The sequence below is a fragment of the Periophthalmus magnuspinnatus genome, chromosome 19, assembly GCF_009829125.3.
Source record: "Periophthalmus magnuspinnatus isolate fPerMag1 chromosome 19, fPerMag1.2.pri, whole genome shotgun sequence".
Lineage (NCBI taxonomy): Eukaryota > Metazoa > Chordata > Actinopteri > Gobiiformes > Gobiidae > Periophthalmus > Periophthalmus magnuspinnatus.
This window is the reverse complement of record NC_047144.1, coordinates 23,084,173-23,104,416: the sequence shown is the minus strand read 5'-3', so window position 1 is coordinate 23,104,416 and position 20,244 is coordinate 23,084,173. Positions and strand designations below refer to the sequence as shown.

Genomic DNA, 20,244 nt, shown 5'->3' with positions numbered 1-20,244 from the left:
GAGTTTTAAACTCATAATTAGTAGTTTTAAAAGTCCTAATTACGAGTTTTAAACTCGTAATTACGAGTTTTAAACTCATAATTACGAGTTTTAAACTCATAATTACGAGTTTTAAACTCATAATTACGAGTTTTAAACTCGTAATTTCGACTTTCTGTGGGGCTTTTATTTTTTTTTTTCATGGCGGAAACGGGCTTCCATAAAAAACTGATGTAAAGGGACGTAAAGGTAATAAATAAACATCTATCCGCTGGTTGTGTCACTTTTAACCTTTTACATAAACGTAAACAAATGACAAACCCAGTGCAAAGTACTTTACTGTTATCGCAGTTTACGACTTTATTTAAGTCACTTATTTATATTAACCCAATTTACAACGAGCGAATCATTAACCTTTTATGTCCTTGTTCCCCTCAATAAAACCTCAGTCCGGTGTAACGCGCAGATCTGCTCCCCGAGAGAAACACAAAGGTCAGTCTTTATTCTTTTCAACAAACATTTAATATTTGTAGCTGTAGTGTAAAAAAAAATCGACATTTAATCAACTATGATGTACTTGTTCACGACACAGACAGTACATGTTCATGGTTCTTCTTCAGAGGCCCGTCCCGCAGTGACAGGTTCCACAGGGGCGCATTTTCCTCCAGAGCACCGGGCTTATCTCCGCGCGCACGCCGAGCAGGAGTCACTTTGAGCGGCCATAGAAAACTCTCTGCTGCGCTGGAGGTTTCACACTTTTCTTCAGTCTGAGGACGGACTCCGGTCTGTGGCTGTCCCGGGACACTCTGGAGCTACACCGTTTATCTGCGGGGACCTGAGGCTCATTCATACGGTCCAGCGGTGCTTGATCCCCGCGCACGCCGACCTCAAGGAGCTGCGAGCGGGCACAGGATCCACGGCTCTCTGCCAGCTCCAACCACAGCTCCAACCTCAGCCTCTCTGAGGTCTGAGTGAACTTTAACAGAGCAGATTCCCCCTTAAGGAGTGTGCGAGCTCTGGGTTTATGCGTGAAAACTAACTGAGCCGAGCGGCGTTCAGCTGAGAGAGTGTCCGAGCAGGAGGCACTTGGAGCGGACTCAGAGCACCGCGCGTCCCCGCTGTAGCAGCGTTAGCCTTTAGCCTTTAGCTCTGTTAGCTCCAGGAAGATGCAGTGTGTGAAGATAATGAGGAAACGACCCCTGGACCTGGAGCCCTGGGACCGCTGCAAAACCGTAAGACCTGGTTTAGACCTGGTTTAGACCTGGTTTAGACCTGATTTAGTCCTGGTTTAGACCTGGTTTAGTCCTGGTTTAGACCCGGTTTAGTCCTAGGTTAGTCCTGGTTTAGTCCTGGTTTAGTCCTGGTTTAGTCCTGGTTTAGACCTGGTTTAGACCTGGTTTAAACCTGGTTTAGACCTGGTTTAATCCTGGTTTATCCCTGATTTAGTCCTGGTTTAGTTCTGGTTTAGTCCTGGTTTATCCCTGGTTTAGTCTGGGATTAGCCCAAAGTTATGTCCTCTGTTATTGTGATTAAATGCACTGTAACAGTTAATGTTCATTTTCATGTTCATGTTTTCTTGTCTCCTAATGTTTCCTTTTTTTAATTTTCACATAGCAGCTTCTTTTTTGTTTACTCTTCCCATGTGTTTCAGAAGCGCGTTTGTTTGGGGGCGGAGCTTGTGGCTGATTGTCCAATGGAAACTTGCGACAGTTCAAATCTGACCAATCAGCTGCAGCCTCAGCTGCACGTGCAGGTGAGAAGCTATGGGATTTACTTTGGGTCCAAGGCAACTCTGGGGTAGACTGAGCCAGATTCTGCTCCTACAACCTCATAATAAACACTCTTTCTAGAAAATAAATGTGATTTTCAACATTTTCTATTCGCATGTGTCTTATATCTGTGTAATCCCTCAGAGTCTAGTGGTCCAGTCCATGGACCACTAGGTTCATAGTGGTCCATGGTGCAAACTAGTCTATGTGTCTTATACTTGTTCTGATTCAGCTCAAGATCATTCTAAAACTTCAGGAAAGGTTCATTTCTGTCCTGTGAATGTGATATTTTAGTATTGATATCTGTTCAACTTTGACAACCCAACCAAGGATCCAAAAAGAAACGCATATCTTCAAATTCTTCTGTGCCATTCTAAAGTAAGATAAACTAATCTTTTCCTGTTGCAGCTCAAACCCAATTTTGGCCCCGGTCTTGGTCCTGGTCTTGGTCCTGGTCTTGGTCCTGGTCCTGGTCTTGGTCCTGGTCTTGGTCCTGGTCCTAGTCCTGGTCCTGGTTTTGGTCCTGGTCTTGGTCCTGGTCTGGTCTGTCAGCGCTGCCTCAGAGGAGAACCTGTACGGAGTAACTTTAAACATAAATTACATTTTAAAGGTGCACTGCGTAACATTTCTCTTGGAGCATACTTCACCTGCTTGTCTCCATGGACATTACTGCTTTGCCTTGAATGTCACGCAGTGTGGCATTAAACGTATCTCTCCAGCCCTTTTTATCAGAGGTGTTTTTATGCAGTCTTACTGTGAGCAGCATTGCCTCTGCATAGATCTGACCTGTACCTCTGCTCAGTGGCACCACCTTGTTTCCATGGAGGTGAATGAGTTTAATGCTATACTGTAGAATATTTTCGGAGAAGCTATAATATGCACTCCACCAGAAAAGTCACGCAGTGCACCTTTTAAAGTGCTTGTTTCCATAGAAATGTTGTTTCTGTGGCGATAATATTCCACAGGATGGCTTTTCTGTCCCTAAGGAGAATGTTCCACAGTATGGCTTTGACTTTCCAATTCCATGGAATCATGTAGTTTACTTTCCACCTCCAGAAAGTTCCATACTGTTGCTTTAATATTACAAACATTTGAACTTAATTTCAGTTTGTCCCATGTTTCCACCTCAGGGGCACATCAACCACATCCTGGGACTCTAGCCAATCAGACGACAGCTCTGAGGGACGCCACGCCAGACTGACCAATCAGACGACAGCTCTGAGGGACGCCATGCCAGACCGACCAATCAGACGACAGCTCTGAGGGACGCCACGCCAGACCGACCAATCAGACGACAGCTCTGAGGGACGCCACGCCAGACCGACCAATCAGACGACAGCTGTGAGGGACGCCACGCCAGACCGACCAATCAGACGACAGCTCTGAGGGACGCCACGCCAGACCGACCAATCAGACGACAGCTCTGAGGGATGCCACGCCAGACCGACCAATCAGACAACAGCTCTGAGGGACGCCACGCCAGACCGACCAATCAAACGACAGCTCCAGTGTGGTTCTCCTCGGCCCCAGTCCTTTGCTGATCTTCGCCTGGGCTCATTTTTACGATGTAACTTTAGTTATTTTGAGTTTAATTTGATTTCTCAGTTTAAATGAAGGGACAAACCTGAAGCCAGTGCCTTAAGAGTTCAGACCGACTGTATGAACTCAGACATAACATTATAAAGTTTTATAGAGACTGTTCTGCAGTAAAACGTTAAACCTGCAGTGTTCACAGCCGAGATCTGTATGTTTCAAATGCACATTTTAAATCCACGCAGGAGTTTAACCTGGATTTCAGTCTTTACTCACGTAGAGTGAAACCCAGACATTTAATTCCAGACATTTCAGAACATGTTTATGGACTAACTACCGGGTTAGCAGCTTTTACACAGAAGAAGACCCCATGGACACACAGGGAGGGCATCTGACATAAATTGTATATGTATTAAGATTTTATAAGATAACATGTCAAACTGTAATTTTTATTTTTATTTTAGTAAAATGCCTTTGAGAGAAAAGGCAGAAACACTGTTTACATCTGAGAAGGAATGTCCAGGGAAGAAAATCTGTTTACGATTCAAACGAATGAACTGAAAAAAGTGAACCTGAAGTGAACTAATGCATTAGTGTCCATGGCCTCTGATGTTGGCATTTTTACTTGAATATTCCTGTTCACATTGGTTTGTTATGGACTTGCACTTAAGACCTAAAAGGGAACCTCGTTAAACCTTTATGCAAATCAGAGACAAAGCTGCAGCCAATCACAGAGCAGCTTTCAGATAAAAGATTTGTGCTTTTTTGGACATAATTTTGGTGTTTAAATTAAAGTTTTTTTTAATTGTCAGACTTTGCACCGTCCAATCGCAGTCCTACCTTCCTCTGAGCTGACGCCTGATTGGCTCACGGCTGTGATGTCATTCCACACTCCTTTGATAATTTCAGAAGAACTTTGAATGTAAAAATAAATGTTAGATATTTTTGTAGATGTATATTTTTGCCTGAAGCAGCTTTGTACAAATTCAAAATAAAAGCCATGATTAAAGAATTCTTGATGTGATTCCTAATTATTATGGAATAAAACAGATTTAGTTTTAATGAATATGAATAACAAAAGGAGACTGAGTTTAGATGCTTTTTCAGATGCTGCGGTCCTCTCTTGTCTGCAGCTGTTCCTCGAGCGGCCACTAGAGGGAGACAGTGAGGCGCACAGTGTGACAGGTGCAGTGTGCAAATGATGCCACCAGAGGGCGCTGCAGTCTGACAGATGAGGCTCAGGCGTAACGTGGACTGTCAGCACATGTGTGACCTCTAACATGTGAACAGATGTGTTATTATAATATAAACACGTGTGTGCGAACATGACCATGTAATGTTTAATATTCATCCTTATTTAAAATATTATTTTGTCTTTAGGGAGTTTATCCGCCTGAGGGGGGAGAATGGTACTTATCACCGGGGCCAAACTCTCCTCAAGTGCACAGACAGAGGTGAAGTGTGCCTCCTGTCCCATTTCAGCCGTACACGGAGGAGTACCCTTCGTCGGGCGGGTACTTCAAAGGGTACAGCTTTAGGGAACTTTGAACGGTACATTTGGCGAATTGGAACACACATGTCGGATGGGTCCAGTGCATTTTTTTTTCTACGGGGACGATAAATGTGATTTTTAGTTGCATTTGACAGGTTAAACTCATTTGACTAAAAGTTAAGATTATTATATTTAAGATTTCCTCCCAAAAAAGTTAAACTTTTTTTTTTCATTTTTTGGACAATTTTCCTGTTTCAGTTTTACTTCCTGGTTGTCATTCCATATCTGTTACCTAGCAACCATGTTCTACACTGAGACAAAACCCCTCGAGTGTCTGTCCTCTCACTGACAGTATCATGTGACAAAAAATATAAGAAAAAAAGTAAGATAACATTTATCCTGTTTAAATCATGTTTAAAGGTGTGTTTAAAATGTGTTTCTTGTGTAAATTGTGCCGAACCTTTGGACAGAATTCTGTGACGTCATCAATGTGGGACTCTCTAAAATAAAACTCTACTTCCTGTAATTTACAACATATTTTTCATCTTTTCGTCACAAACAGCTTTTTGATTGGTGTAAAACTAGGCTTCATTTTTATTTACAACAGGATTTATCTCACCAACGTAAGTTCAAATTAAACTAAATGAACTCGATTTAAAAATGTAATTTCAGTTTCTCATTTTCCTGTTAAAGTTGCAGTTGTGTGCGCGTCCTGTCGGGGGCGCTGTTTCTCTGTGAGCCTCAGACTGAAGGGAATCCCCGGGGAACCCCCTCCAAGACGTCATCGGAAACGCAGAGGTTAACGCGGGATGAGAGGAAGAAGAAGAGAGGAGGAAGAGGAGTCAAAGAGAGGAGGGAGGGGGGAGAGGAGAAAGAGGGGAAGAGAGGAGGGAAAGAGGAAATAAGAAGAGGAGGAGAAAGGAGAGGTGGAGAGACAAAGGAGAGGAGGAAGCGGGGACGAGAGGAGGAGGGAAGGAGGATGGAAAAAGGAAATAAGAAGGGGAGAAAAAAGAAGAGTAGGCGAGACAAAGGAGAGGAGAAAGATGGGAAGAGAGGAGGAGAGAGGGAAAGAGGAAATTCCAAAGGGAGGAGAGAGGAGAGGAGAGACAAAGGAGAGGGGGAGAAAGGGAGAGAGAGGAGTGGAGGAGGAAGATAAGAAGGAGAGCAGTTGAGGATTTAACCAGGACCCCCTCTCTCACTGTCTAACTGTCTCTTTCTCACTCTCTCTCTCTGTCTCTCCCCTCTCTTTGTCTCTCTCTCTCTTTCTCTCTCTGTTGATTGGACGGCTTTCTCTGCTCTCATTGGTACTTGTCGTCTGCTCTTGATTGTTTTCTGGCCATGGCTCCTCCCCTTTTCTCCTCCAGTGTTTTACTTTCACTGCATCCCCCCATCATCCATTAGACCTGCTTTAGTCCTGGATTAGTCCTGATTTAGTCCTGGTTTAGTCCTGGTTCAGTCCTGGGTTAGTCCAACTTTTGGATTTTCTCAGTGACTTTGCACATGTCTCTGGAAACTGAACATTTCCAGAGGAGATCCAAAACCAGAACTAAACCAGGACTAAATCAGGACCAAACCAGAACTAAACTGGGACTACACCAGGACTAAACCAGAACTAATCCAGGACTAAACCAGGATTAAAAAACAGGATTAAATCTGGTCTAATTCAGGACTAAACCAGGAGGAAACCAGGACTAAAAGAGGATAAATTATGACTTGACTCTTAAATTTGGCCTTCCATTTCATTTTAAACTTCCTTTTTAGCCCCTCCCCCTGGCTCTCTAGCCCCACCCCCTGATGACATCACGGCTGACGTCACGTGACCCCTGAGGTTTAGTCCTGGTTCAGTCCTGAGGGTCCAAGATCCAGGGACCAGGATCTTTGGGGAAAACCTCACAGCGAGATCTCTCCGGACCAAATCGGGACCAAACCAGGTCTAAATCAGGTCTAAAGTTGGACTAAACTTGGACTAAACGTGGTCTAGACCAGGACTGTCTCTGGTCCTATTTTTGCTCTGGTTCTTGGCTCTTTTTTGCAGGGTTTTCGGGCTCCTGGGGGCCGATCGCTTGGGGCCGATCGCTTGGGGCCGATCGCTGGAGACGATCTTTAGGGACTGAGCCTCTGTGGATTTTTGAGTTGCTCCAGATTCCACTTTTTGTTTGACTTTTGGTGGACTTTTTAAATATATTTAAACATTTTAAACTCTTTTTAAATCCTGTTTTCTTTCATTTTTTCTCTGCCGAATCGTCCTCGAGGATCTGCGTCTGTTGGGACCAGGATCTCTCCGGATTTCACTTCAAAACGTCTCCAGTTTTGTTTTTTGCTTTTTCAAATTTAAAACATTTTTATTAGACTTTTTCAGTCAAATCTCTGTCTTTTTGGCATTTTTGCTTCATATTTTTGTGTCAGAATCTGCCACAGAGGAAACTGCTCAGGTCACTCTCATTTGTGGTTTTTGAAACTGATTTTTAACATTTTTTTATTTTAAACATTTGTAAAGATTCCCCTCATATTTTTCCTGTTCTTTCTCATCCAGAGCAGATTCCGCTGCGGCTGAAGAATTCTTTTGGGAAAACTCTCGCCCTCCGTCTTTTCACTCTTTTTACTTTGTCATTATTTTCATTTCACATTTTATTAAATTTCACACTTTTTATTTGAAATATATTGAGATTTTCCTCTGGAGGAGCAGCGAGGAGAAAGTTTTGTCTTATTTTCTGAGACTGTTACAGTTTTGGAAAAATAATGCTAAAATATTTTTTAATTCTTTAAAATCAGAAAAATTATGATCTGAATTTGACTGATATTTGACTTTTTTTTTTTTTACTTTCATTCAACATTTTCTCATGTTGTTATTTTAAAAGTACAGAAACAGGTCAGACTCACACAGACGTCTGCAGACTCTTAATATTCTGTGTGATTCATGTTTTTGCTTTTTGCTCAGTTTCACTTTTATTTTCCTGAGGTTTCTTTCTATTTTTGTTAATTTTTCCTTTAAAAAAATCACATATTTTTTGGACAAAATTCTGTGTCCGCTCTGACTTTTCCCCGGAGTTCTGCTACGGTTTCAGACTTTTGTCTACGGGAATTTTATTTGTGCTTTTTCCACAAATTGTTTTGCTTCTTGTTTCTTTTTCCAGAATAAAATCTACATTAAAACATTTTAGTTTTGTTCAAATGTTTTACTTTCAATATCCCTGATTCTCTCAGACGTTTCACACTTTTGATCAAATATTTTGGAGAAATTATTATTCTTATTATTTACAGTGAGATATTTTTCCTTTTGAATTTTTGAGTAAAATTCTTGGTGTCACATTTTTTTCCTTGTTTGAATTTTTCTTCTGGAATTTGTCAAATCCACATTTTACTCAAAACATTTTTCCTGTTTTTTGGGATTTTTTTTTTTTGTCTTTCTCTGGTCCACTTTTGTCTCTGGTCCTGGTCTTTAGTCCTGGTCTCTGGTCCTGATCCAGTCTTGAGATGTTTTCTGTCCCGGAGCCTGTGTCTCGAGGAGGAGTGTCGTCTCTGAAAGAGGAGCCTCTGAGCGTGCGCTCCTGGATGCACTCCAGTGGGGTCCTGGACTCCAACACAGCAGCACAAAGGTACAAATATATTATATACACTCTTATACATACATTTATATACTTATATTTATATATACAATGTGGACTCTAACACAACAGCAAAAAAGTAACAACTATTATATGTACACACATTAATAGACAGATATATATATATATATACTCTCAGACTTTCTTTTTTCATGGGCGCCCTGTTCAGATACAGGGAAAATACAAACAAAAACAAACAAAACAAAAAATAACTGCGTAGGTCCATTTAAACGTTACAAACAGGAGCAGGTGTGAGTGTAAATATCAGATTATTAAAGTGCTGCAGTGACACTAGTGCATCCAGTTTTACATGTCCTTGAAATATATTCCATTTTTGAGAAGCAAAAATAACCAAAAGCTTTTTCCCCATTTCAGTTCAAGTGTGGCCAGTTTTTAGACAAAGACATGTCATGAGATCATGTGTTAAAAGTTCAATACAGTGTCTCACTCCACCAGAGTCCTGGACTTTAACACAACCTTGAAATGTACAATCATTATATATATACACACACATTTAAATACACACACACACACACACACACCCACACGTATAGTACATATATATGTACGCATGTATGTGTGTGTGTGTATATATATTTATACACACACATATATGGATTTAAACAAATCCGTGTGAAGTTACACTTATTACACATACACACATTTATATTGTCTGCATTTAATAAATATTCTATAAACTCACACTTCAGTCGCTGTCACTGCAGGAATAAATATAAATATATAATATATTAAATATATATATAATATACACACAAGAAACATATAAAACTAAATATATAAATAATACACCTGTGTATAATCATGTCTAAACACACACATGTGATAACACACACAAGTAAACAACACACATGTAAACACGCACATGCAAGCAAACAAACACACACACACACACAGGTAAACACACACAAGTAAACAACACACATGTAAACACGCACATGCAAGCAAACAAACACACACACAGGTAAACACACACAAGTAAACAAACACACATGTAAACATACACAAGTAAACACACACATCAGTAATCAAACACACACATGTAAAAAACACACACATAAACAACTAATAATAATAATGGCTTACACTTGTAATGCGCTTTACAGTCTTGTCAAAGCCTCTCAAAGCTCTACACTATAGTCATTATTCCTTCATTTCCACACTTGGTGATGGTAAGATACTATTGCAGCCACAGCTGCCCTGGGGCAGACCAACGGAAGCGAGGCTGCCAATCTGCGCCATCGGCCCCTCCGACCACCACCTGTCATTCGCACCACAATAGACAACTACAATGTGGGTGAAGTGTCTTGCCTAAGGACACAACGACAGAACTGGAGCGGGACTCGATCCTCCGACCTTTGGGTTGGGGGACCAACACTCTAACCACTGAGCCACTGTCGCCCAACTCACATATGTAATGAACACACAAGTAAACAACTCACACATATAAGCGACTTACACATGTACACAAACAGACACGTGTTATTATGTCGTAACAGTCAGAGGAAAACAGGTTTATACGTCACATTTATATAACAGCACATTTATAACATTTAAATCACATTCATAACATTTATAACACATTCATAACATTTATAACAGCACATTTATGACACATTCATAACACATTTATAACAGTACATTCATATTGTCACATTGTTATCGTCACGTTCGTATCGTCACGTCCGTATCGTCACGTCCGTATCGTCACGTCCGTATCGTCACGTCCGTATCGTCACGTCCGTATAGTCACGTCCGTATCGTCACGTCCGTATCGTCACGTCCGTATCGTCACGTCCGTATCGTCACGTCATGGTCATATTGTCACATCATGTTGACATGACGCGACGATACGAACTTGACGTCACGTTTGTATTGTCGCGTCCGCATCATCACGTTTGTATCATCACGTCCGTATCGTCACGTTTGTATCATCACGTCCGTATCGTCGCGCTTGCATCGTCGCATCCGCATCGTCGCATCCGCATCGTCGCGTTTGCATCGTCGCGGTCGTATCGTCGCGGCTGTATCGTTGCGTCCGTATCGTCACATTCAGACTCAGCTCAAACTGCGGCTCGTGAACCCAGATCTCTGTTTTTAAACCTGATGTGGAGCTCGTGGAGCAGCGTCTGAACTAAAACATAAAGTCTGTACTCATGTTTATAATATTAATGTTTATTTATTGGAGCTACAATTAAAGAAACACATTTTACTGTTACTCACATAATGAAATAAATAATAAGAATAAAAATAAGTCAGAGCAAAGTGCCTGAGACACAAAAGAGACACTTTGCTTTTACTGTCAAAATGTAACTTTTTATAAAAATCACAAAATATTTAAATTTGAGCTTTTAAACATTTTTGTAAATGTAAAATTAAAGTGAATATTTCAGTGAATAAAACTGTAAAACTAATTCAGACTGGCCCCTGTGCACATCGTTTTTTACACTATTCTCACTGTTAAATGGACTTAGACAGTTCTTATAAAAATATATACATATAAATAAAAATATAAGAACTGTGTGGAAAAAAAAGAAAAGAAAATCTTTTAGTTTTATTTTCTGTTTTGAATAACTGAGAAAAGCTGATTCCATCGTGAGTTTATATTTCTCCTCAATTTAATTTTTTTTAATTCTGTGGCATTCGATTGAGAGAAAAGGAGGAGGTTTGTGCGTTTGTGAAGACAATACACACCTGACCCCAGAGGATCATGGGAAACAGAGTCTGCTCCAAACTCTCAGCAACAGGAGACACAAAATGAGCTCACAGTTTAAAATCAGACAGTTTAACGACATTTACATCAGCGACAAGGTCGTTCTCCCGCTGCATTTATCCAGCGCACCACGACATCTGGGAGGGCATCTGACACACCGCGACATCTGGGAGGGCATCTGACACACCGCGACATCTGGGAGGGCATCTGACACACCACTGCACATTAACTAGAAACATTTGACTTGGATTTTATAAAGACAAAACACAACATGAAATACTGACACAACACTCACACGACGCACAAACTGGACACAGCTTTTCAGAATAAAAACACCAAAACATTATTATTATTACTATTATTTACAAAAGACATCGAACAGGGTTAGTCCTGGTTTAGTCCTGGTTTAGTCCTGGTTTAGTCCTGGTTTAGTCCTGGTTTAGTCCTGGTTTAGATCACAGTCCGACCTGTTTTTTGAGACAATAATTCTCTTTGAGTCGAACAGTAAAATCCAGTGAATATTTTCTTGTTTCTGAGCCGGAGCCGAAATGTTTGTTCTGTGTCAGTAAAAATCTGTGTTTCCTTTCAGATTATTTTCAGTAGTTTAATTCTTCAGTGGGTCCGACTCAAACTTTATAAATAATAATCCTGGTATATGTCAGTACTGTGTATACACTGTGCATATACTGTGCGTACACTGTGTATACACTGTGCATATACTGTGTATACACTGTGTATATATTGTATACATAAACTGTATATATACTGTGTGTATTACATATGTGTGTGTGTGTGTGTGTGTGTGTTTAGTGCTCTGTGTGTATTACGTGTGTGTGTGTTTAGTGCTCTGTGTGTATTACATGTGTGTGTGTGTGTGTGTGTTTAGTGCTCTGTGTGTATTACATGTGGGGGTGTGTGTGTGTGTGTGTGTGTGTTTAGTGCTCCGTGTGTATTACGTGTGTGTTTGTGTTTAGTGCTCTGTGTGTATTACGTGTGTGTGTGTTTAGTGCTCTGTGTGTATTACATGTGTGTGTGTGTGTGTGTTTAGTGCTCCGTGTGTATTACGTGTGTGTGTGTGTGTGTGTGTGTGTTTAGTGCGTATATTTCCAGCAGTGTGGGGTTTGTGCTAAATCGTGTTAAATAATTTGTGTATAAATAACCCTGCACTGGTTAAATGCAGGTGTGTTTTATTTTCAGATGTGTTTATTTTTCTCCGTGTTGTGTGTTTTATTTTCAGATGTGTTTATTTTTCTCAGTGTTGTGTTTCGCTCGTGTTCACTTCTCGTTATTATAACTGTTGTAGTTTCTCATCTGTTTTCAGCGCTGTTGGTTTGGGTTTGATTTGGATGTGGGTTAGTTTTGGGGTAAATACTAATACTTGTACCTTATGTATTTCCAGCGGCGTGGGTTTGGCTCACACTCACTCTCTGGTTTAATACTGTGTATTACAGTTTTTTATTACTATACTAATACTTGTACCTTGTGTATTTCCAGCGGCGTGGGTTTGGCTCGTGCTCACTTCGAGAAACAGCCTCCGTCCAATCTGAGAAAATCAAACTTTTTTCACTTTGTTTTGGCGCTTTACGATCGTCAGGGGCAGCCGGTGGAGATCGAACGCACAGCGTACTGTGACTTCATCGAGAAAGAGAAGGTACTTCACAAGCACTACACAAGTACTGCACAAGTACTACACAAGCACTACACAAGTACTGCACAAGTACTACACAAGCACTATACGAGCACTACACAAGTACTGCACAAGTACTACACAAGTACAGCACAAGTACTACACAAGTACTACACAAGTACAGCACAAGTACTACACAAGTACAGCACAAGTACTACACAAGTACAGCACAAGTATTAGTGAAACTCATCGTTTTGAGTTTTCAAATAAATAAATAAAATTGTTTCTGTTTCAGGAGGTGAGCGGAGAAAAGACCAACAACGGCATTCACTACAGACTGCAACTGCTCTACAGCAATGGTACCTCTACTACTACTACAACTACTACTACTACTACTACTACTACTACTACTACTACTACTACTACTACTACTACTACTACTACTACTACTACTACTGATACTACTATTACTACTACTACTACTACTACTACTACTACTACTATTACTACTGATACTACTACTACTACTACTGATACTACTACTACTACTACTGATACTACTACTACTACTACTACTACTGATACTACTACTACTACTACTGATACTACTACTACTACTGATACTACTACTACTACTACTGATACTACTACTACTACTACTACTACTGATACTACTACTACTACTACTACTACTACTACTACTACTACTACTACTACTACTACTACTACTACTACAACTACAGATACAACTTCTCTACAACTTCTCAACTTCTCGATACAACTTCTCGTCTTGTGCACTGTATCACATGTACAGTTAATCATGTTTTATAAATATAAATGTGTGTATATATTTACAAAAGTGTAGATGACATAATGTAAATATCTGTATCAAACACATCATATGTGTGTACACAGTCCAGACATGTGTCATGTGTTCTGTATCATGTGTTGTGTGTCATGTGATGTGTGTCATGTGTCGTGTTGTGTGTCATGTGTCGTATTGTGTGTCATGTGTCGTGTTGTGTGTCGTGTTGTGTGTCATGTGTCGTGTTGTGTGTCATGTGTTGTGTGTCATGTGTCTTGTGCGTCGTGTGTTGTGTGTCATGTGTCGTGTGTCATGTGTTGTGTGTCATGTGTTGTGTGTCATGTGTTGTGTACACACTTTACATTATCATTTTGTTTTTAGGCTCTGTACAAAACAGTTTTTTTACTTCATAAATACGTTTGTTTCAGGCGTTCGGACGGAGCAGGACCTGTACGTGCGTCTCATCGACTCCATGACCAAACAGGTGAAAAGAATCAGAATCAGAATCACGATCAGAATCAGAATCACACTAATAACTCTGTTCATCTCAACATCTAACCCTAAGTCCAGACAAAGTTTACTCACTCTTTCTCCTTCCCTCCTTCTGGTCTCCTCTCTCCTTTTCTCTCCTTCCCTCCTTGTCTCTCCACTCCTCTCCCTCTCTCCTTGTTTCCTTCTCTCCTTCCTCCTCTGTTCTTTCGTCTTCAGCCGATCATTTACGAGGGGCAGGACAAAAACCCAGAGATGTGTCGTGTTCTCCTGACTCATGAAATCATGTGCAGGTAAATGTGACGACTTAAGATTCATGACATGAAACATTTGAACACAGAGTTTGTGTAAATGATCCCGTCACACCAAACACAAACTTTTTAAAAACATGTGCGACGTAGTCCTGGTTTAGTCCTGGTTTAGTCCTGGTTTAGTCCTGGTTTAGTCCTAGTTCAGTCCTGGTTTAGTCCTGGTTTAGTCCTTGTTTAGTCCTGGTTCAGTCCTAGTTTAGTCCTGGTTTAGTCCTGGTTTAGTCCTGGTTCAGTCCTGGTTTAGTCCTGGTTCAGTCCTGGTTTCGTCCTTGTTTAGTCCTGGTTTAGTCCTGGTTCAAACCTGGTTTAGTCCTGGTTTAGTCCTGGTTTAGTCCTGGTTTAGTCCTGGTTTAGTCCTAGTTCAGTCCTGGTTTAGTCCTAGTTTAGTCCTAGTTCAGTCCTGATTTAGTCCTGGTTTAGTCCTGGTTTAGTCCTGGTTTAGTCCTAGTTCAGTCCTGGTTTAGTCCTGGTTTAGTCCTAGTTCAGTCCTGGTTTAGTCCTGCTTCAGTCCTAGTTCAGTCCTGATTTAGTCCTGGTTTAGTCCTGGTTTAGTCCTAGTTCAGTCCTGATTTAGTCCTGGTTTAGTCCTGGTTTAGTCCTAGTTCAGTCCTGATTTAGTCCTGGTTTAGTCCTGGTTTAGTCCTGGTTTAGTCCAGATTTAGTCCTGGTTTAGTCCTGGTTTAGTCCTGGTTTAGTCTTAGTTTCTGTGACGAGTGATTTAAGTTTTAATGATTTAAAATAAACACAGATTTGTGTTTTTCTTCCAGTCGTTGTTGTGATAAAAAAAGCTGCGGCAACAGAAATGAGACGCCCTCCGACCCAGTCATCATCGACAGGTGAAATACTCATTATATTATACAGTATTTATACTACTACTACTATTACTGCTTCTGTTAAAGCCACTACTGCTTCTACTACTACTACTACTACTACTACTACTACTACTACTACTACTATCACTGCTATTCAAACTACTGCTACCACCAGTACCAGTCCTCCCAACACCATCGTGATGTGTTTGTTTTCATTCTTTTCTGATCCTACTCTCACCTATGGTCCTGGTTTAGTCCTGGTTCAGTCCTGGTTAAGTTCTAGTCAAGTCTTGGTTTAGTCCTGGTTCAGTCCTGGTTTAGTCCTGGTTCAGTCCTGGTTTAATCCTGGTTTAGTCCTGGTTCAGTCCTGGTTTAGTCCTAGTTCAGTCCTGGTTTAGTCCTGGTTCAGTCCTGGTTCAGTCCTGGTTTAGTCCTGGTTTAGACCTGGTTCAGTCCTGGTTTAGTCCTAGTTCAGTCCTGGTTTAGTCCTGGTTCAGTCCTGGTTTAGTCCTGGTTCAGTCCTGGTTTAGTCCTGGTTCAGTCCTGGTTTAGTCCTACTTTAGTCCTGGTTCAGTCCTGGTTTAGTCCTAGTTCAGTCCTGGTTTAGACCTGGTTCAGTCCTGGTTTAGTCCTAGTTCAGTCCTGGTTTAGTCCTGGTTCAGTCCTGGTTTAGTCCTGGTTCAGTCCTGGTTTAGTCCTACTTTAGTCCTGGTTCAGTCCTGGTTTAGTCCTAGTTCAGTCTTGGTTTAATCCTGGCTTAGTCCTGGTTCAGTCCTGTTTTAGTCCTGGTTCAGTCCTGGTTTAGTCCTGGTTTAGTTCTGGTTCAGTCCTGGTTCAGTCCTGGTTTAGTCTTGGTTTAGTTCTGGTTCAGTCCTGGTTTAGTCCTGGTTCAGTCCTGGTTTAGTCCTGGTTTAGTCCTCGTTTAGTCCTGGTTTAGTTCTGGTTCAGTCCTGGTTTAGTCCTGGTTTAGTCCTAGTTTAGTCCTGGTTTAGTCCTGGTTCAGTTCTGGTTTAGTCCTGGTTTAGTTCTGGTTCAGTCCTGGTTTAGTCCTGGTTTAGTCCTGGTTTAGTTCTGGTTCAGTCCTGCTTTAGTCCTAGTTTAGTCCTGGTTCAGTCCTGGTTCAGTCCTGGTTTAGTCCTGGTTTAGTCCTGGTTTAGTTCTGGTTCAGTCCTGGTTCAGTCCTGGTTTAATCCTGGCTTAGTCCTGGTTCAGTCCTGTTTTAGTCCTGGTTCAGTCCTGGTTCAGTCCTGGTTCAGTCCTGGTTTAGTCTTGGTTTAGTTCTGGTTCAGTTCTGGTTTAGTCCCAGTTTAGTCCTGGTTCAGTCCTGGTTTAGTTCTGGTTCAGTCCTGGTTTAGTCCTGGTTTAGTCCTGGTTTAGTCCTGGTTTAGTTCTGGTTCAGTCCGGGTTCAGTCCTGGTTTAGTCCTGGTTTAGTTCTGGTTCACTCCTGGTTTAGTCCTGGTTTAGTCCTGGTTCAGTCCTGGTTTAGTCCTAGTTTAGTCCTGGTTTAGTCCTGGTTCAGTTCTGGTTTAGTCCTGGTTTAGTTCTGGTTCAGTCCTGGTTTAGTCCTAGTTTAGTCCTGGTTCAGTCCTGGTTCAGTCACGGCTTAGTCCTGGTTTAGTCCTGGTTCAGTCCTGGTTTAGTCCTGGTTTAGTCCTGGTTCAGTTCTGATTTAGTCCTTGTTTAGTTCTGGTTCAGTCCTGGTTTAGACCTGGTTTAGTCCTGGTTTAGTTCTGGTTCAGTCCTGGTTTAGTCCTAGTTTAGTCCTGGTTCAGTCCTAGTTTAGTCCTAGTTTAGTCCTGGTTTAGTCCTGGTTCAGTTCTGGTTTAGTCCTGGTTTAGTTCTGGTTCAGTCCTGGTTTAGTCCTGGTTTAGTCCTGGTTTAGTCCTGGTTTAGTTCTGGTTCAGTCCTGGTTTAGTCCTAGTTTAGTCCTGGTTCAGTCCTGGTTCAGTCCTGGTTTAGTCCTGGTTTAGTCCTGGTTTAGTTCTGGTTCAGTCCTGGTTCAGTCCTGGTTTAGTCCTGGTTTAGTTCTGGTTCACTCCTGGTTTAGTCCTGATTTAGTTCTGGTTCACTCCTGGTTTAGTCCTGGTTTAGTCCTGGTTTAGTCCTGGTTCAGTCCTGGTTTAGTCCTAGTTTAGTCCTGGTTTAGTCCTGGTTCAGTTCTGGTTTAGTCCTAGTTCAGTCTTGGTTTAATCCTGGCTTAGTCCTGGTTCAGTCCTGTTTTAGTCCTGGTTCAGTCCTGGTTCAGTCCTGGTTCAGTCCTGGTTTAGTCTTGGTTTAGTTCTGGTTCAGTTCTGGTTTAGTCCCAGTTTAGTCCTGGTTTAGTCCTGGTTCAGTCCTGGTTTAGTTCTGGTTCAGTCCTGGTTTAGTCCTGGTTTAGTCCTGGTTTAGTCCTGGTTTAGTTCTGGTTCAGTCCGGGTTCAGTCCTGGTTTAGTCCTGGTTTAGTTCTGGTTCACTCCTGGTTTAGTCCTGGTTTAGTCCTGGTTCAGTCCTGGTTTAGTCCTAGTTTAGTCCTGGTTTAGTCCTGGTTCAGTTCTGGTTTAGTCCTGGTTTAGTTCTGGTTCAGTCCTGGTTTAGTTCTGGTTCACTCCTGGTTTAGTCCTGGTTTAGTCCTGGTTCAGTCCTGGTTTAGTCCTAGTTTAGTCCTGGTTTAGTCCTGGTTCAGTTCTGGTTTAGTCCTGGTTTAGTTTTGGTTCAGTCCTGGTTTAGTCCTAGTTTAGTCCTGGTTCAGTCCTGGTTCAGTCCTGGTTTAGTCCTGGTTTAGTTCTGGTTCACTCCTGGTTTAGTCCTGGTTTAGTCCTGGTTCAGTTCTGATTTAGTCCTTGTTTAGTTCTGGTTCAGTCCTGGTTTAGACCTGGTTTAGTCCTGGTTTAGTTCTGGTTCAGTCCTGGTTTAGTCCTAGTTTAGTCCTGGTTCAGTCCTGGTTTAGTCCTGGTTTAGTCCTGGTTTAGTCCTGGTTTAGTCCCGGTTTAGTTCTGGTTTAGTCCTGGTTTAGTCCTGGTTTAGTCCTGGTTTAGTTCTGGTTCAGTCCTGGTTTAGTCCTAGTTTAGTCCTGGTTTAGTCCTGGTTCAGTTCTGGTTTAGTCCTGGTTTAGTTCTGGTTCAGTCCTGGTTTAGACCTGGTTTAGTCCTGGTTTATTTCTGGTTCAGTCCTGATTTAGTCCTAGTTTAGTCGTGGTTCAGTCCTGGTTCAGTCCTAGTTTAGTCCTGGTTTAGTCCTGGTTTAGTCCTGGTTTAATTCTGGTTCAGTCCTGGTTTAGTCCTAGTTTAGTCCTGGTTCAGTCCTGGTTTAGTCCTATTTTAGTCCTGGTTTAGTCCTGCTTCAGTTCTGGTCTAGTCCTGTGTTTCTGTAAAATATATATAAAATATATACTATGTCCGTCTGCGCTGCCATGTTTGTTTTGTCTGGATGCTTCACCTTTGGCTCCGCCCACAACACGATGCAGCGCTCTGATTGGTCCAGTGAGTTTGAGAACACCCCCCTCCCAATAATGAACTACTCCTCTCCCTCTCGGCTCTCTCTCCTCCTGTCCTCTCTCTTTTTCTCCTCCTTTCCTCCTCCAACCCACCTTCCTCTCCTCCTCCTCTCTCTCTCTCTGTGTCACCTTTCTTTCTTTCTCAATTCATCTTTTGCTGAAGCCTCTTTTTTTTTTTACTTTTTAAAAATTCTAATACATTTCCGTCAGGTTCATTTAAGCTGATTTGCAGCAGCTGCTCTCGTCCAATTAGAACACGGGGATTTATTAAACGCTCGTCTTCATTAGAACTCAGGAACTCTTATGTCTTGGTTTGGTTCTCTTCTAGTCCTGGTTTAAGCCTGGTTTAGTCCTGCTTTAGTCCAGGTTTAGTCCTGATTTAGACCTGGTTTGGTCCTGGTTTAGTGCTGCTTTAGTCCTAGTTAAGTCCTGCTTTAGTCCTGGTTTAGTTTTGGTTTAGTCCTGGTTTAGTCCTGGTTAAGTCCTGGTTTGGTCCTAGTTTAGTCCTGGTTTAGACCTGGTTTGGTCCTGGTTTAGTGCTGGTTTAGTTCTGGTTATGTCCTGCTGTAGTCCTGGTTTAGTTTTGGTTTAGTCCTGATTTGTTCCTGGTTTAGTCATAGTTCAGTTCTGCTTTAGTCCTGGTTCAGTCCAGGTTTAGTCCTGGTTTAGTCCTGGTTTAGACCTGGTTCAGTCCTGGTTCAGTTCTGGTTCAGTCCTGGTTCAGTCCTGGTTCAGTCCTGGGTCAGTCCTGGGTCAGTCCTGGGTCAGTCCTGGTCCAGTCCTGGGTCAGTCCTGGGTCAGTCCTGGTCCAGTCCTGGGTCAGTCCTGGGTCAGTCCTGGGTCAGTCCTGGGTCAGTCCTGGGTCAGTCCTGGTTTAGTCCTGGGTCAGTCCTGAGTCAGTCCTGGGTTAGTTGTGCTATAGTCCTGGTTTGTTTTTGAATCATCAGTCTGGATATATTCCTCTTTCAGAGCCTGTACCTTATTTTGTCTTAAAAACATGAAAAACAGAACTAGTTCATTTCAAACAGTTTGCAGTGGTCTGTAGTTATTTCTCACTGGCCTTATGTCATTCAGAGCAGCCTGAATATTCACCATGATGAGTTTATAAGAGCTTTTCACAACTTTCAGAGACCAAAGTGGAGTTTTGTCGTTACCACCTCCAGACTCCAGGGAAGGAGAGAGTAGACGAGGAAAGGAGACAAGGGAAGAGTAGAAGAGTGAGTGTGTGTGAATAAAGAGCAGGGGGGTTAGTTATATAGTTATAATACTTTATACGACTGTGCATGTGTGTACGTGTGCACTGTATGTGTGTGCACTGTATGTGTGTGCACTGTATATGTGTGCACTGTATGTGTGTGCACGTGTGTATGAAAAGGGGTGGGGGGGTGGGGGGGATGATTTTGTGCACGTGAGAGCCGTAAATCCCAATCACATTTTCTGCCTCATGGAGCTTAATAACTCCACACCACTCCATTATAGACAGACGGAGGAGGAGCATGCACGAGAGGAGTGTGCACGAGAGGAGTGTGCATGAGGAGTGTGCACGACATGAGAGTGCACGAGAGGAGACAGACAGCGGGGACGTGTACGAGGAGACAGTGGGAGATCGTGGAGTAA

At 42.0% G+C, this 20,244-nt stretch overlaps 2 protein-coding genes across 2 annotated transcripts in view; both read left to right on the top strand.

Annotated features, from left to right (window-relative positions):
* Positions 1–428: 428 nt before the first annotated feature.
* LOC117387376 (E3 ubiquitin-protein ligase HUWE1-like) lies at positions 429–4,284 on the top strand. Its single transcript, XM_055229585.1, has 5 exons — positions 429–471; positions 572–1,211; positions 1,631–1,732; positions 2,157–2,321; positions 2,879–4,284. Exons 2-5 carry the CDS (start codon positions 1,146–1,148, stop codon positions 2,906–2,908), a joined length of 363 nt encoding a protein of 120 aa, XP_055085560.1. The 5' UTR covers positions 429–471; positions 572–1,145; the 3' UTR covers positions 2,909–4,284.
* A 2,424-nt stretch (positions 4,285–6,708) lies between these two features.
* Positions 6,709–20,244, top strand: part of LOC117387215 (transcription factor COE3-like) — a 33,234-nt gene continuing 19,698 nt past the window's right edge. The window contains exons 1-6 of the mRNA XM_055229576.1: positions 6,709–8,369; positions 12,604–12,760; positions 13,032–13,095; positions 13,970–14,025; positions 14,250–14,323; positions 15,109–15,177. Of these exons, the coding sequence (XP_055085551.1) occupies positions 8,248–8,369; positions 12,604–12,760; positions 13,032–13,095; positions 13,970–14,025; positions 14,250–14,323; positions 15,109–15,177 (542 nt within the window). The 5' untranslated portion in view covers positions 6,709–8,247. The remainder of the gene's footprint in view (positions 8,370–12,603; positions 12,761–13,031; positions 13,096–13,969; positions 14,026–14,249; positions 14,324–15,108; positions 15,178–20,244) is intronic.

Bases quoted from the DNA above. Each gene is read 5' to 3' on its own strand.
- LOC117387376 (XM_055229585.1), top strand. From the start codon at position 1,146: ATGCAGTGTGTGAAGATAATGAGGAAACGACCCCTGGACCTGGAGCCC. The intron at 1,212-1,630 runs GTAAGACCTGGT...CATGTGTTTCAG, and splicing joins CCTGGGACCGCTGCAAAACC to AAGCGCGTTTGTTTGGGGGC. The intron at 1,733-2,156 runs GTGAGAAGCTAT...TTCCTGTTGCAG, and splicing joins AGCCTCAGCTGCACGTGCAG to CTCAAACCCAATTTTGGCCC.